The 13,979-nt window shown below is 36.9% G+C and overlaps 2 protein-coding genes and 1 long non-coding RNA gene across 3 annotated transcripts; 1 reads left to right on the forward strand and 2 right to left on the reverse strand.

Moving 5' to 3' along the window:
* The first annotated feature begins 1,334 nt into the window (after positions 1-1,334).
* Positions 1,335-2,370, forward strand: LOC112186011. The gene is made up of 3 exons (XR_002930589.2): positions 1,335-1,549; positions 2,011-2,074; positions 2,252-2,370. It is a non-coding gene; the product is annotated as an uncharacterized LOC112186011 (long non-coding RNA).
* A 2,601-nt stretch (positions 2,371-4,971) lies between these two features.
* Positions 4,972-6,491, reverse strand: LOC112186010 (transcription factor WER). The gene is made up of 3 exons (XM_024324362.2): positions 6,342-6,491; positions 6,036-6,165; positions 4,972-5,436 (listed from the first exon to the last, which is right to left on the reverse strand). The coding sequence occupies exons 1-3, from the start codon at positions 6,478-6,480 to the stop codon at positions 5,010-5,012; spliced, it is 696 nt and encodes a 231-aa protein (XP_024180130.1). The 5' UTR covers positions 6,481-6,491; the 3' UTR covers positions 4,972-5,009.
* A 2,584-nt stretch (positions 6,492-9,075) lies between these two features.
* Positions 9,076-11,622, reverse strand: LOC112184661 (adenylate isopentenyltransferase-like). Its single transcript, XM_024322911.1, has 3 exons — positions 11,431-11,622; positions 9,451-9,530; positions 9,076-9,316 (listed from the first exon to the last, which is right to left on the reverse strand). The coding sequence occupies exons 1-3, from the start codon at positions 11,620-11,622 to the stop codon at positions 9,076-9,078; spliced, it is 513 nt and encodes a 170-aa protein (XP_024178679.1).
* Positions 11,623-13,979: the final 2,357 nt, after the last annotated feature.

A 13,979-nucleotide genomic window follows, 5' to 3' on the forward strand; every position in this document is an offset into this window, starting at 1 on the left:
GGTGTAGGTTGAATATTCCACCTCACATGCTTCCACAGACAAGGCACCCAACTACTCTCTCTTCTCCATTCTGAAAATCATATTGTGGTAATTGTCCTTGTAGATATGGTAAGTTCACCAGTTTCTACATGATTTGTCATTTGATATTGTTGATCTTCCTAACTTCACATGATTGCTCAACCATTTTTTCTTTTCCAGGAAAGTGTTGAAAGGCAAGTTCTTGTTAAAAATTATGAGGGAAAGGAAGTTGCTTTTGACCAGAGGATCCCCAATTTGAAGGTGGTCTACACTCTAGATGGGCATAAAATATAAGTGACAGATGCATATCCTATTTGTTTATGCATTAAAATTTCAGATTTAAAACTGGCTGAGAAACTTTTGCTTTGCTTCTAAATTTCATAACCTATGGATTATTGTTTCTTACCTTCTAATCTAATTTTCTAAGGCTTGTGAAAGATAATTGGCTTGGACAAGGATGTATTACTCTCATTCAATGTGTTACCATTTTCATATGGTTCTTGCCGTCAGTAGTCTCCCAGTGAGTGTTCTCTTATTTTTAGGTTCCTGCGTGGTTCTGTTCAGACAGTTCTTCTTCTCAATAGGCAACATAGACCTTCTCGTCTCTGTGCTAATTATGACTATCAAGGGAGTAGTCTTAGAAGATTAGCATCAGGTGTACAAGAAGAAGCTCAGCAGTGCAGGAGGAGAAAAATGGATGAAGAAGACAAACCTCGAGATCTTAAAGAGGAACTACGTACAGAGTGTGAAGGTAATAATTATTTGCTTTAATTTTTCTTCATAGGTTATGGCTTATTGATTAAGTTTTGCTCGTTGAAGTCTTAAACTTAATGAATAATCAGGGTCACTGGCCATGATATGTGTCGATGGTTCAAAAAGTATGCAAAAGGATATTGCCATTAGCCAGCAAAGGATTTCTACCCACCTCTGAAAATATTGGCAGCTTGCACGATATTCTCCTATTTCTGTAGTTTATATGCTTGTATTGTGTGTTTTTTAAATTTTAATTAAGTATTATATATGAAGGCTAGTTAGTTTGAGTTTGGTAACAAAGATAAATAATTGTATAATTTCCTTATTTCTTAATTGTTATCTAGTTTCTAGCTTATACGTACTGCAACAATATTGGTTTGTTTCTCAATTAGGATTGCAGTTTCTAGCTTGTACTTAGTGTAGCAATACTGGTTTGTTTCTCAGTTGGGATTTCAGTTTCCAACTTGTACTTGGTGCAGCAATATTTGTTTGTTTCTCAATTAGGATTGCAGTTTCTAGCTTGTACTTAGTGTAGCAATACTGGTTTGTTTCTCAGTTGGGATTTCAGTTTCTAACTTGTACTTGGTGCAGCAATATTTGTTTGTTTCTCAATTTCAGATCTAAGTTTCTAGTTTGTATATTTCATTCTAATTGTTTAACTTTTGTTTTGCAGCCTCTGATCGCTCTATTTTTAACTTCTGTATTCAGTCTGTTTCTCCAATTCCAGTATAAGTAAGAAACTTCAAATTTGTTTTCAACTTGACACTACTACAGAAAGGTAAATCATTTGTCTTCCTTTGTTCATTCTGTGATATGGTCTTACCACTTTAAAGTTAGTCATCTTTTAGCATGTATTTCTATAGATGAAGTTTCAAGTGGAAATAGCCTTTGCCTAATTGAGAAAGCAATTGAGGACAAGGAAGGTCCCAAACATAAATGAACTTGATAGATTATTGGATTGGTTGAAGTTATAAAACTGGATTGAGCATTTGCTGAGAATTAGTCACTTATGTAACTTTATGTTTTGTTTAGATTTAGTATTTGTGATATATGCAGGCGCACCATAATCACTTGTCCTTCACTTAATGATTGCCAAACTGAGTTTTTGTTTTGAATAAATAAAACATTCATTATGAAGGCTATAGATGAATGTTTTATTCATAATCATGTCATTCATTATCATAATCTTGTTAAGTTATCACTTATTTGTTTGTTAAGAATTGATTTTGTCGAACACAGGTTTGGCATTCTCAAATGCCTGCCATAAAATTTACATGAAGCAAAATCTATTCGGATTGAAAAGGTTCTTAAATTCACTAGTGTTCAATTTGTTTTTTGTTTTCTCTAATCCATTTGAGAGTGAGAATATTGATTTTAATTGAGACTTCAATGAAAAGGCTTATATTTGCACTTTTTTTTTTTGTAAGGCTTATATTTGCGCTTGTTATAATTCTTCCTTACTATTTGATTGATATTGCAGTTCAAGACAAACTCATGGATGCTCATAATGAATGTGATGTGGCAATACTTGTAAAGTTGTAGTTAGATTAGATTGTAACTTATAGTTTAGGGCACTTGGGAAAATAAATATGTGCTCATTGGATATTGTATATTGGATGTTTATATATAAGTTTGGTTAGTAATGGTGTAAATTTGCATTTTTATTTTTTTTTTGTTTCATGAAAAAGATACAAGGACGTTTTTTTAGTGTCCTTATAGATATTTGATAACGCTTTTTGAAGTAATAAAGACGCTTTTCTAGTGTCCTTATAAATATTAGACGACGTTTATTTATAGAAACAAGGACACTTTTCTAGTGTCCTTATAAACATTACATGACGTTTATTTATGGAAACAATGACACTTTTCCAGTGTCCTTGTAGATATTTAAGGACGTTTTTTCAACGTCCTAATAGATGACTTACTATGACTCCTTGATAGATGACATTTTTTTTGCGTGTCATCTAAAGTTTTTTATGACGTTTTTCAAACGTCCTTAAACCTATTTTCTGTAGTAGTGCCACAATTCTGAAACAGACGAAAACATGTGAAGCTACAGGTGAAGAATCAGCACCAAACTTGCAACTGTAGACCTTTAGACTTTTCTAAAAGCTACTTTTGCTTTTGCAAAAAGTCAAGAAAAAGACGTTTCACCAATTACTTTTCTGCTTTTCCCAGCCGACCTCCATTATCAGGAGCACTCAGAAAAGCTAAAAGGTCACGGAGTTGTCCTATACATTTTTATGTTTTCAATTGTAATTTGAGCTCCGCTCCCTATATCAGGGGGTTTAGCTTCCCTTAGAATTCATTCGAAAATTTCCATATCAGTTCTAGATTCGAAAATTGAGAAGATCAGTTTTAGAGTCGAAAAACAGATTTGAGTAGAAGAGTCTTCTCTCAACTAGTATAGCAGTGTGCTTCCCTTTCTGTCTAAGTGTGAAGTAGTGTGCTTTCATAACAAGTAAGTATCTATTCTCATTCTTATGGATAGCTAAATAGCCTTTTGCTGTTTACCTGAGAATGAGGCTCTGAATGTTCAGCATGTATGTATATTTGAATAAATGAATTCAGATGGTTGCTCACCCACTTCTTCAACCAATATAGTTGTTGTTGTCATCACATTTCCATAATTATAGTTGTTGTTGTCATTACATTTCCATAATCATCGTTGTCATTCATGTTTCTAAATGAATGCATCCTATAGAAATCCAAAGTTCTAATAGTATTTTTCACCTGGAAAAAATCAGTCTTAGAACCAAAAATTAGACCAAGCAGCAGTGATTCCGCCTGTTAAAGTAACCGTTAGGCAGGAGGCCGTTAGGTGAAAAACTTGGGCATGTTGAAGGCTAGTCTTGTTTGAATTTTTGTCGTCTAGGGCAAAGTTTTTTTTTCGAAAAATATTGTTAAAACCACGGGTCAACATAGGATACAGAAGGCATTTTTCCCAAAAAAACCATCCCTATTAGTCTTTTTCTATCAACAATAGTGTAACACAAAAGTTTTGGGCAGTTGGGAAAAATACAGGAGCTTTTTGGGTATACGGGAAAAGACCCTAAAAACAAATTGTCGGTTGTGTACATAAGACTTAATGTCAATGGAGTTATTAAAAAAAGACTCGTCGGTGGATATATCATTTTTCTATCCATAAAATTTTCTTTGGTTGGATTTCCAAAATGTTCATCAATAATATTTATTTACATCATACATTTCTTATTTACACTAAAAAAATAATAAAATATTTGATGAACAGTAACTGACTGGTGACCCTGACCCAACGGGTGGAAGCAAAGATCCAGTGGCAGTGAATAGTTTCCTGCCCTGGTGACCATGACCTAGTGACCCAACGGGTGAACTTGCTCTTAGCTAGCTCGATCCTACCGGTTTTTACTTGATGTATATGTGGGGTTTCTCACCCCTACATAGGGTGGTTTAGGGTAGGTGTTTTTTGACCATATCTGGGTGAGAGGGACATGAGTATATTGCGGGCAAGGCAGAGGCGGAGCCACGTTGGGGCACGGTGGGTCCCGTGCCCCAGTCAGATCTTTTTTATATATGTTTCTGGTGTCATAGTTACATGCATAGCTTTTGTGATGCAGTGGTGGAGGTATTCAAGAACTTGAGCCGTATCCCAGGTTCGGCTATTGGTATTAGCCACAATATGTCAACCTGTTTTTTATTTCTTCCTTTTTATAACATTAGTGACATTCTAGCTTCTCAACACAAAAACAGGATTTCATGTAGTTGAATGTTTGATTAAGAAAATATGTAATTAAAAAAAAATATATATATATATATATATATATATATTGATCTTTCTAATTTTTTATTTTTTATTAAAATTTTAATATATTCTATGTTTATTTATTTTATTTTTTTTTTAACTTTCAAGTGCTTCAGTAGAGATTTATTTCGGGCTACGCTGGGGCAAGGGGCACGCATGTTTTATTACCAATTTGCAAAATTTGATTTTCTTTCAACTGAACCAGCTTATTTTGTGAATTCTAACCAAAAGCATATATAGGTGTTTGAGCCTTTCTATCAACAGGTTTCATGGGTTAATTATTAAGTCATCTTCACAAGGACATAATTAATAAACTTGCATTCAATTTCGTCATGAATAGCTTCAAATAAAATACATGCATAATTTAGAAATTATTTAATAGAATAATCAAGGTCAAATCAAGGAATTAATTAGTTGGCATGATGATCGGTGCTGTAATCTCTAACATCGATAACGTTCACCTTAGATTCCCTAGCCTAATCTCGGGGAAGTCGGGTTGAAATTCAGATGCATCGAGTTGGATATCATTCAGATCCATTATGAAGTTGTTCCACCAAAGGTCATTCCTCAGATGTTCATCATCACCAGTGCCGTTATTATTATCAGTTGCTTCAAACTCAATTCCAACTGCAAAGTCAACATCATGATGCTGATGATAATCTTCGTCTTCATTGACATTGTTTCCGGTCAAATGTGGGTTCTTCTCAGCGGCGGCGGCAACCGCAGCAGAGGATGACAAGTCCTCCCTGATCTCCTTATTTCTAGGCACTTCCGGCACTTCCAAGTGGTTTTGTTGTTGTAGCTTCCTCTTTAAGCGGGAATTCCAGTAGTTTTTTATTTCATTATCAGTTCGCCCTGGTATCCTTCCGGCTATCAGTGACCATCTACATCAAGTGTGAAGTAGCCGAAAGTTAATAAAGAATTATGTAGGTTCGTACTAATTAGTTACCTCGTATACAATTAATTAGGTAGGATTTTAACGAAAAAGCTATACTGAATTTTTCTTTTGGAAATTGTTATAGACAAAGTTTACTTTAGTTCAAGCCAGTCTCATTCATTTTCGATCTAATTGCATCACACAAAACGGGAGTGTATTCCATATACCGTCAGTGCATGGGTACTTGTAATATGAATTAAAATAATTTTTTTTATATTAAAATATATAAAGGAGTGAATTGAATGAGTGGCTGTTATTTTTTTAGAGCTTAAAATAATCACTGCACTGTCGGTGCATACAATCCTCGTACACACAAAACCGCTATACATACCCACAATTCGCAACCATAATTTCGGGCGGCATCCTCAACCTTTTGCCCCAAATAGAGGTTTTCTTGTATACAAAAAATTCATGCATGGCTATCTAGGTTAAAATATCTCCTATATATTCTAATTTTTTGATAAATATTAGCTATAATATAGATTTTTTTGATAAATATTAGCTATACTATAGTATTATATAGTGTAGTAAATAAGGGATTAGTACCTGTTGCCCAAGAGTTTGTGGAGTCTGATGATGAGCTCTTCTTCATCTTCTGTAATGTTGCCTCTAACGATACCAGGCCTCAGATAATTCAGCCACCTAAGCCTCACACTCTTCCCACATCTCTTCAGACCTGCACACAATTACATGCAGTTATCATAAATGGAACAAGAGGGTCGTCATTGAAATAAGCGAGTCATATATATATAAGCGAGTCATATATATATATATATAAGCGAGTCATATATATAAGCGAGCCATATATATATATATATGAATGAAAACGAAAAATTAAACTTGAATTATTACCTGTTTCCCTAGATAATTTGCCCCATTTTCCCACACCATGTTTTTTGATGTAGTCTCTGACAATCTGGTCTTCACTTGCAGCCCAGACTCCTTTCTTCGGTCCCTCGTTCTTATCATAGCACGTACTGCTTTCCCCCATCTGTGTGTGTGTTGGGAAAGCGTAGTGGGTCGATCATATTATAAAGCCGACCTTCCCGATAAGCACATGTATAATTTTTTTGCTTGTTATAGATTACTAGCAATATATACGGGTAAAGCTACGTTATGTTAACATTTCTCATACATCAATTATTTTTATCCCTCTAAGCACTCGTGTTATCACTTTGAGGAATAATATTATTATTTTCAGGACTCATATGGTAAATTAATAAAATTTACTACTTGACTCATGTTACCACTTTGAGTAATAATATTAGTCTTTTGAGGACTCATCTGATAACTAAGAAAATTTACCACTTTAAGGACTCATGTTACCACTTTTAAGACAATTGTATGCATGTCATACGTTAACACATTGTAGAATTTTTCTATATATATATATATATATATCTGAATTAGTGACTATTCTCTATGGATCAGTTGGTCTCTACTCTCTAGAGAGTCAGAGTTGTATCTACTAATTAGAGGTCAAGCAGACTTCTCATAGAGGTTTTATTAAATTAAATGTCGATTATAATATGTTTCTATCTTGGGTCGTTGGATACTCATGCCGGAATGCGCACGAGGTAACAAAAATACACAATTGCCGAGGACAGCGATGTCTGTTTAATAGTTTAATTATTGTGCAATCATACAGCCATGTTGATAAGATATGGGGTCCAATTATATTATAGGGAATCAGGAATCAATCTTGTCATCTTGACAATGCAACAGTAATTTCTCCCCAAAAAAATATCAGCCGCAAAAAAATTAGATATCAGAAAGAAGACGAACTGTTAAAGGAACTGCCTTCTAGCCTCCCTGAAGGCGCAGCCTCCTTTTGGTGTCCTTTCTCCCACGAGGATTCTGTCGGCAATTTTATCATTTAAAATTAAAATATCATTAGACAGCGTGCACATGTGATTAAAAATTTATGAGATTTGATTAGACAGGTGATTAAAGTTCAATGAAGCTTCTTACCTACACGACAGAGCTCGAAGAGTTGTTGTATATTGGGAAAACTACATCATTCAACCCTGTGCATGATTAAGACTGGAATCCCAGTTTATGGAATACTAATCCACCAGTCAGGATATGTCCAAAAGATGCTCAGGTGATTTAACATGGAAAAAGCGCATCCTGCTAGCACTCCCATGATCAGTCGAAATTTGGATACAAAGAAAGATTCATTTTGTCCAAAGGAAGATGATGAAGAGGTGTTGGGAGTTGAAACTCCTTATCTAAGTGCAATAGGCGCATTATTATACTTAGCCCAATGCACTCGACTAGACATTGCATTCTCAGTGAACTTGTTACCTAGATTTAGCTCAGCGCCAATACATCATCACTGGAATGGTATCAAGAACATTTTCCGATACCTAAAAGGAACTATTGACTTGGGAATGTTCTTTCCCTACAGAGAGACAAGAGGGGTCGTAGATAGAACTGCAATCCCCAAAGGAAATGTTGATGGCGAAAACGCCACTCACTACATGAAACCCCAAATAATGTTTTGGTTGGTTTTGCTGATGCCAAGTACCTCTCTGACCCACATAAAGGTCATTCCCAAAATGGTTATGTATTTACCATTGGCAATACGGCGATATCTTGGAGATCAACCGAGCAAACCCTTGTGGCTACCTTCTCGAACCACTCTGAGATCATTGTTCTACATGAGGCAGTTCGTGAGTGTATATGGTTAAGAGCTATCATTACACATATTCGAGGGACTAGTGGTTTGAGTTCTACCATTGAAGAGCCTACTTGCATTTATGAAGATAATGCAACTTGCATCGAACAATGAAGCTATGTTATATCAAGGGTGATAATACAAAATACATATCACCAAAGTTTTTCTACAATCAGAAACAACAGGCTCTCCCCAAGATTCAAGTGAATCAAGTAAGGTCTGAGGAGAATGTGGCAAATTTGTTTACCAAATCATTACCTAAAGCCAAATTTGAGAGACATGTGAAAAACATAAGAATGCGAAGACTTTTCAAGCTCCATTGTAATTATCTCCCTATATAAATGGACTATCAAATGCAATGAGTAGACCAATTCCCATTTACTTTTACAATTAAGTTTTTTTTTTTTTTGCTTTTTTTTTAGACTATTTTGCCCTCACCCCTTTGTTACATATATATAAAGAGAGAGAGAGAGAGAGAGAGAGAGAGAGAGAGAGAGAGAGAGAGAGATAGATAAGCCATAGGAGACTTCGTCAGAGTCCAGTCACAGGCTACCACCCACCGGACTTCTCTGAAAATCTCACCAAATGTCCTCAAAGAGGTCGTCGGAGATCTCATAGGTAGCCGAAAAGGTTTATTACCCCTATATAGACCTTTATTGGGGGGCAATAAAAGTTTATGAAACCTCGATGGAAGTCCACAAAGAGGTTGTCGGAGATCTCATATTGGGATTGAGAGGTTTATTGCCCCCCAATATACTTTTTCTCTAAAATTAGACAAATAAAACTTTAATTAAGGAAAAAAACGAGGAGATTACACCCATTCAAAATATTTATTGCCCCCCAATAGAACAAATTTTTTTTTTCATTTTTCTTTCCTTGTGCCCCCATTTTACCAAAAAAAAAAAACTAATTTGGGCACAGGATCATCGTCCTCTTCCGCCACCGGAGCGGGTACTCTTTAAAATACCGACCGAACTCCGCCACTCCGATTTCCTTTCGTAGTTTGGTTTGACCTGCAGAGTTTTCCTTGTAGAACTCGGCCACCTCAAGAAACATCCCCAAGTCGAACATTTCCTCCACTCGCTGCGATAAGTACACCGTCAACACTGACAACGACATGTTGACCCAGAGAAAGCAATACTCGTACCTGAGCTCCAACGAGACCGTTACAGTTACCACATCACAATCTAACTCGATCCGGTCGACTACAAGCCCGTGGATGCACAAGTTGGAGCCGCCGACAAGCACCGGTACTTTGCTCAGGGAAACAATGCTAGAAACCGCCTGAGCTGCAACTCGTCGAAACTCGACGGGGATGATGTCGCCGTCTTGGCTGTGTCATCTTCAGGCATGGATGCCATCTGATTATATGCATTTTCATGCGTATAAGTATATCTAGAACACTAGAATAAGTTAATCCTCAAGTCAATTATTATGTAATTAATATATTTTTATTTATTGTGTAGGAAATAAGCAGAATTGCGAAAATCGATGAAAAATGGTGCGAAATTGAAGCAATTTGAAGTTTCCCACAAAAGCACTAAAAGTCAACTGGTTGACCACCGGATCAACCAAGTCAACTTGGCCGGATAGCATGAAGTCCAAGGCCCAAGACCAAAGAAGCACAAGTGAAGACCCAAGCTCATTTATATTACATCTTTGTATTCAAATTTCAAATTCAAAATGGATGTAATGACAATAATAATAGTGGACCACACCTCACACACATCACATATGCGGATGAGATATTTATTTGTGTTCATACTAGACACACACTCACTTACACTTTTACCTCCTGTTTTCTTTATATTTCCCAAAATATTTTCTAATCTTCTAATTCTCTACATTTTTATTAGGTTATTTTAGTCTTTTCATTTTACTCATTTTCTACTTGTTTTTGAGCCCTTGGATTTACAAGTCCAATCTTGACCCTTGAACCCAATGGGGTATTTAAGCACCTTTGCAACACATTTCACAAGCTTAAGACCCTTTTTTCTACACCTTAGGCATTTTGGCCGAATTTTGGGAGATCTCTCCCTTCTCACCTCTTCTTCTCTTCTCATCCTCCATTTCTTTTTCTTCTTTTCATCTTTGCCTTAATTTTATATTGGGATTTCAAGGAGATCTCACCCAAAGCTTCAAGGATTCATAAAGGACTTCAATCTTTACAAGATTCAAGACTTGGGTAATTGTGGGAGTTGTAAATCAAGACTAGTCATGCTAGCTTTTTAGCTATTTGTGACTATTCTTATTTTCTCCTGCACTTCTCTACTCTTTTATCTTCGAATTTTGTAATTTTAATGTCTATGATTATGGGTTGTGAGTAATTTCTTTGTTGGGGGTTAGGGTTGTGTGCCCTAATCCAAATTTGATGTAATGGGTGCTTAATTTAATTTATATATAGAATTTGTTAATTATTGGATGCTTGTGTTTTGTGGTAATTGATTAGAATGCATGCTTAGGAATTGTCAACGCTTGGGTATGTGTTTTAATAAGTCTAGATTAAAATTTATGGGATGACATCCTTAGATTTAGACCTAGAACCCCGATTTAATATTCGTGGGAAGTACAAGCATGGTTCACTACATGATTAGCTTGATCGCAATTATAGTGAGCTTTGTTGCCTAATTCCTCGAACTTTAGGTCTCTTGATGTGAATTAGTGACCCTTGAACTGGCTGTCCAGCTCTAATTCATGTCAAGTGAGTTCCTACGGCCCTTGAACTAGAGTAGGAATACCATGAAAGGGAATTTCGGCCCTTGAGCCTTGAAAAGCCTTGGGTACGGCTTCTACCATCTTTAATAAATTGCACGTAAACCAAATTAGCATTGAGAGCATTGAATTAGGGTAAGGAATCATCCCTAACTACCAATCCCATATTTATATTAATTTTTTAGTTGTCTTTCCTTTACTTAATTTAGTTGTTAGTTAAAGTTTCCATTTAAATTCTTGCACTTTAGTTTTTAGAAATTTAAATTACAATTATTGGTGACAATTTCGACTCATTGTAAATAGTCATCACTAGGCTCATAGCTTTGATTAGGCTTCGGTGCAAACCAAAGCCGAGCATTGCTAAGACTTGGTGCCTTAGAGTAGCATTTTTATTTATTTTCTTTTTCTTTTGTTTGCTAAGTGTCTTTATTTCTGATTACCTAAGGATTGTGGGTTAGCCACTAATCCCCGTGGTACGATAACTTTGGGCATAATATTTCCCTATCTTGACAATGATACGTATGCTTGCGTAAATGTGTATCAAATCACCATCGTCATGCCAAAGGTGGAGATCGGAGATCCGAGGGAGGGGGAGAGAGAGGACAAGTTGGAGCTGCCGACAAGCACCGGTACTTTGCTCAGGGAAACAATGCTAGAAAACCACCTGAGCTGTAACTCGTCAAAACTCGGCGGGGGTGATGTCGCCATCTTGGCTATGTCATCTTCAGGCATGGATGCCATCGTCGCGCCAAAGGTGGAGATAGGAGGGAGGGAGGGAGGGAGGGAGGGAGGGAGGGAGGGAGAGAGAGAGAGAGAGAGAGAGAGAGAGAGAGAGAGAGAGAGAGAGAGAGAGAGAGAGAGAGAGAGAGAGAGAGAGAGAGAGAGAGAGGCATGAATGTAATTCATTAATTAGGTTGAGGGCAAAGTTGCCATTTTACATTAAATCGGGTAAGTGGGAATAAAATCTGTTGATGGGGTAAGTTGGATAATTTGGCTTATTTTGGTGCTTTTAGGTTGAGGGCAAAGTTGCCATTTTAAATTAAATCGGGTAAGTGGGAATAAAATCTGTTGGTGGGGTAAGTCGGATAATTAGGCTTATTTTGATGCTTTGGGTTAATGACTCTTAAATATTTTCAATCATTCTAGGTCTGCATATGTACAAAATTCTAGGCCCATAATAATAAGGAACTTAGAATTTCAAAAAAAAGTCAAAATAAAGAACTTAGTACAATAATGCTAAAAAAGGTGCATGGGTCCTTACAAATAATTGTGAGCTTTGCCCAACAAACCTTCTCAAAACCCCAACGGCATGTTTGTTACAAGGGATTGGATGGGACTGGACATCCTTATCTAGTCTAATCCCAGTAATCCTATGTTTGCCAATAACAAGGACTTTTTTTACTCCACAGTCCCAAAAACACCCCAATACACCTTCTACCACAAAGATACCAAAAATCATGGGATTGTGGAAGCCTCTCTCACTCGATCTACTCTTCCCTTTCGTTGGTCGTTCTCTCATCATTCTCAACCTGCAACTCAACCCTACCCCATCTATTACTTTATTCCCACACCCCTATGTCGTTGCCATTACTCGCATACCCAACCAGACACAGCTCCCACACAGACTGAGTGATGGAAAACCTTAACAGCAAGGATCCTGAAATTGAGCCCTCAACAGTGCGAGGTTCTCAGTCGCCGATTGACTTCTTCAAGTACCATCGTCATTAACTGTCGCCGCTCGTACCCGTCCACAATCTGATTGCGGCATAGAGATGGGAGAGTCTAGTGGTTAATGGTGTTTCGGTTGCCAGAAGCTACAGCTGCGAAGGTCAGGTCTCCAAGTAATACTATTGTCATGAAATCATTATTTCTACCAAATTAAATTTTATCGGTTCTTTTTTTTCAATCGATGAGTTTCTTTGATAAAACAAGGCAGTACAGCAGCTCCTATGTCACCACGAGAAGGTAGTGGAGGCTTTTGCAAGGATGAAGGATTTCGATTGTAGGCCTTTGTCCAACGCATCACCAAACACAACTCCAAGACTGTTATAGCATAAGCCAAGTTATAAGAGTGCAGGACTGTTATAGAAATTAAGGAGGGGCATGATAATCCTGTAAAACAAACATAACCTAAATGATTAAGGACTAAATCTGCTGTCACTAACGATAGCACGCTTTAATTAGCATGCTTCGATGCGACGAGCAAGCCTCTTAGGCCTAGCTAGCTAGCTAGCTTAAGAAGAAAAACATGGTGCTCCCACAAATGGAACAGAACACATGTACGTGAAGCAAAACCCTCAGTCTACCTCTTTGTTCATGTTGTGACTTGGGAGTAATTCATGCTCAACGTGGTCAAAAATGTAAAATCTTACCTGCATTTGTATAATGCACTCCGTGTCTTCTTGATCTCTGGTTTATCGGAATCTCTTAACTCTCCAAACGACATACATCATCAATCTACTTAAATTTTTAGTGCTTTTAATTACAAACTTAAAGAACTTAACAAAAGAAAAAACGAATTCATAAAATCATAAATTAATCAAAGACTACGATGGATCGAACCAAATCCAAATGATCTATCAAAACGACATAAATCATCGATTTAGTTGAATTTTTAGTACTCGAATTGAAATCATAGACTTCGATTAGAAGAGACAAATTCAGACAACTATAAATCAAAGACTACGTGGATCTAACCACATCCAAAGCCACAAAAGTTGAGAACTCAATTTCCTCAATTATTAACATTCATAAATGTTGTCCGTCTGTTAAAATAAAAGGTTGGGGTGGAGCCACACGGTTGAGATGGGACCGTTAACGTTGGAAACCATGCATAAAGCCTGGAGATAGGTAAACCTCAAAGAACCACTTGCTCGAAACTGTAGAGATACGCGGATGGAAAAGAACATACAACTGTTTGGAGCATGTGGCCATGAAGACGCCCTCGTCCTTGCTCTACTTAGCTAGGCACTCCATCACTCAAATGAGGCAAAGGATTGCGTTCGGGGTTGTCTAGGCAGTTAACATTTATACAATCAAGCTGAGAAGACCAGATGTTTAAAGCAATTGCTCAAGATCCATTGGTTTCCGACAGATAC

This window comes from Rosa chinensis, chromosome 2 (genome assembly GCF_002994745.2).
Source record: "Rosa chinensis cultivar Old Blush chromosome 2, RchiOBHm-V2, whole genome shotgun sequence".
Classification (NCBI taxonomy): Eukaryota; Viridiplantae; Streptophyta; class Magnoliopsida; order Rosales; family Rosaceae; genus Rosa; species Rosa chinensis.

What these genes read in the sequence shown, in the direction of transcription:
- LOC112186010 (XM_024324362.2), bottom strand. Translation starts at nt 6,480, where the DNA reads ATGGGGGAAAGCAGTACGTGCTATGATAAGAACGAGGGACCGAAGAAA. An exon ending in CAAATTATCTAGGGAAACAG is followed by an intron (nt 6,166 to 6,341) that starts GTAATAATTCAA and finishes AATTGTGTGCAG; the next exon opens with GTCTGAAGAGATGTGGGAAG. An exon ending in CACAAACTCTTGGGCAACAG is followed by an intron (nt 5,437 to 6,035) that starts GTACTAATCCCT and finishes CACTTGATGTAG; the next exon opens with ATGGTCACTGATAGCCGGAA.
- LOC112184661 (XM_024322911.1), bottom strand. Translation starts at nt 11,622, where the DNA reads ATGGCATCCATGCCTGAAGATGACATAGCCAAGATGGCGACATCACCC. An exon ending in CCACCTTTGGCATGACGATG is followed by an intron (nt 9,531 to 11,430) that starts GTGATTTGATAC and finishes GCATATAATCAG; the next exon opens with ATGGCATCCATGCCTGAAGA. An exon ending in GACGAGTTGCAGCTCAGGCG is followed by an intron (nt 9,317 to 9,450) that starts GTTTCTAGCATT and finishes GTTGGAGCTCAG; the next exon opens with GTACGAGTATTGCTTTCTCT.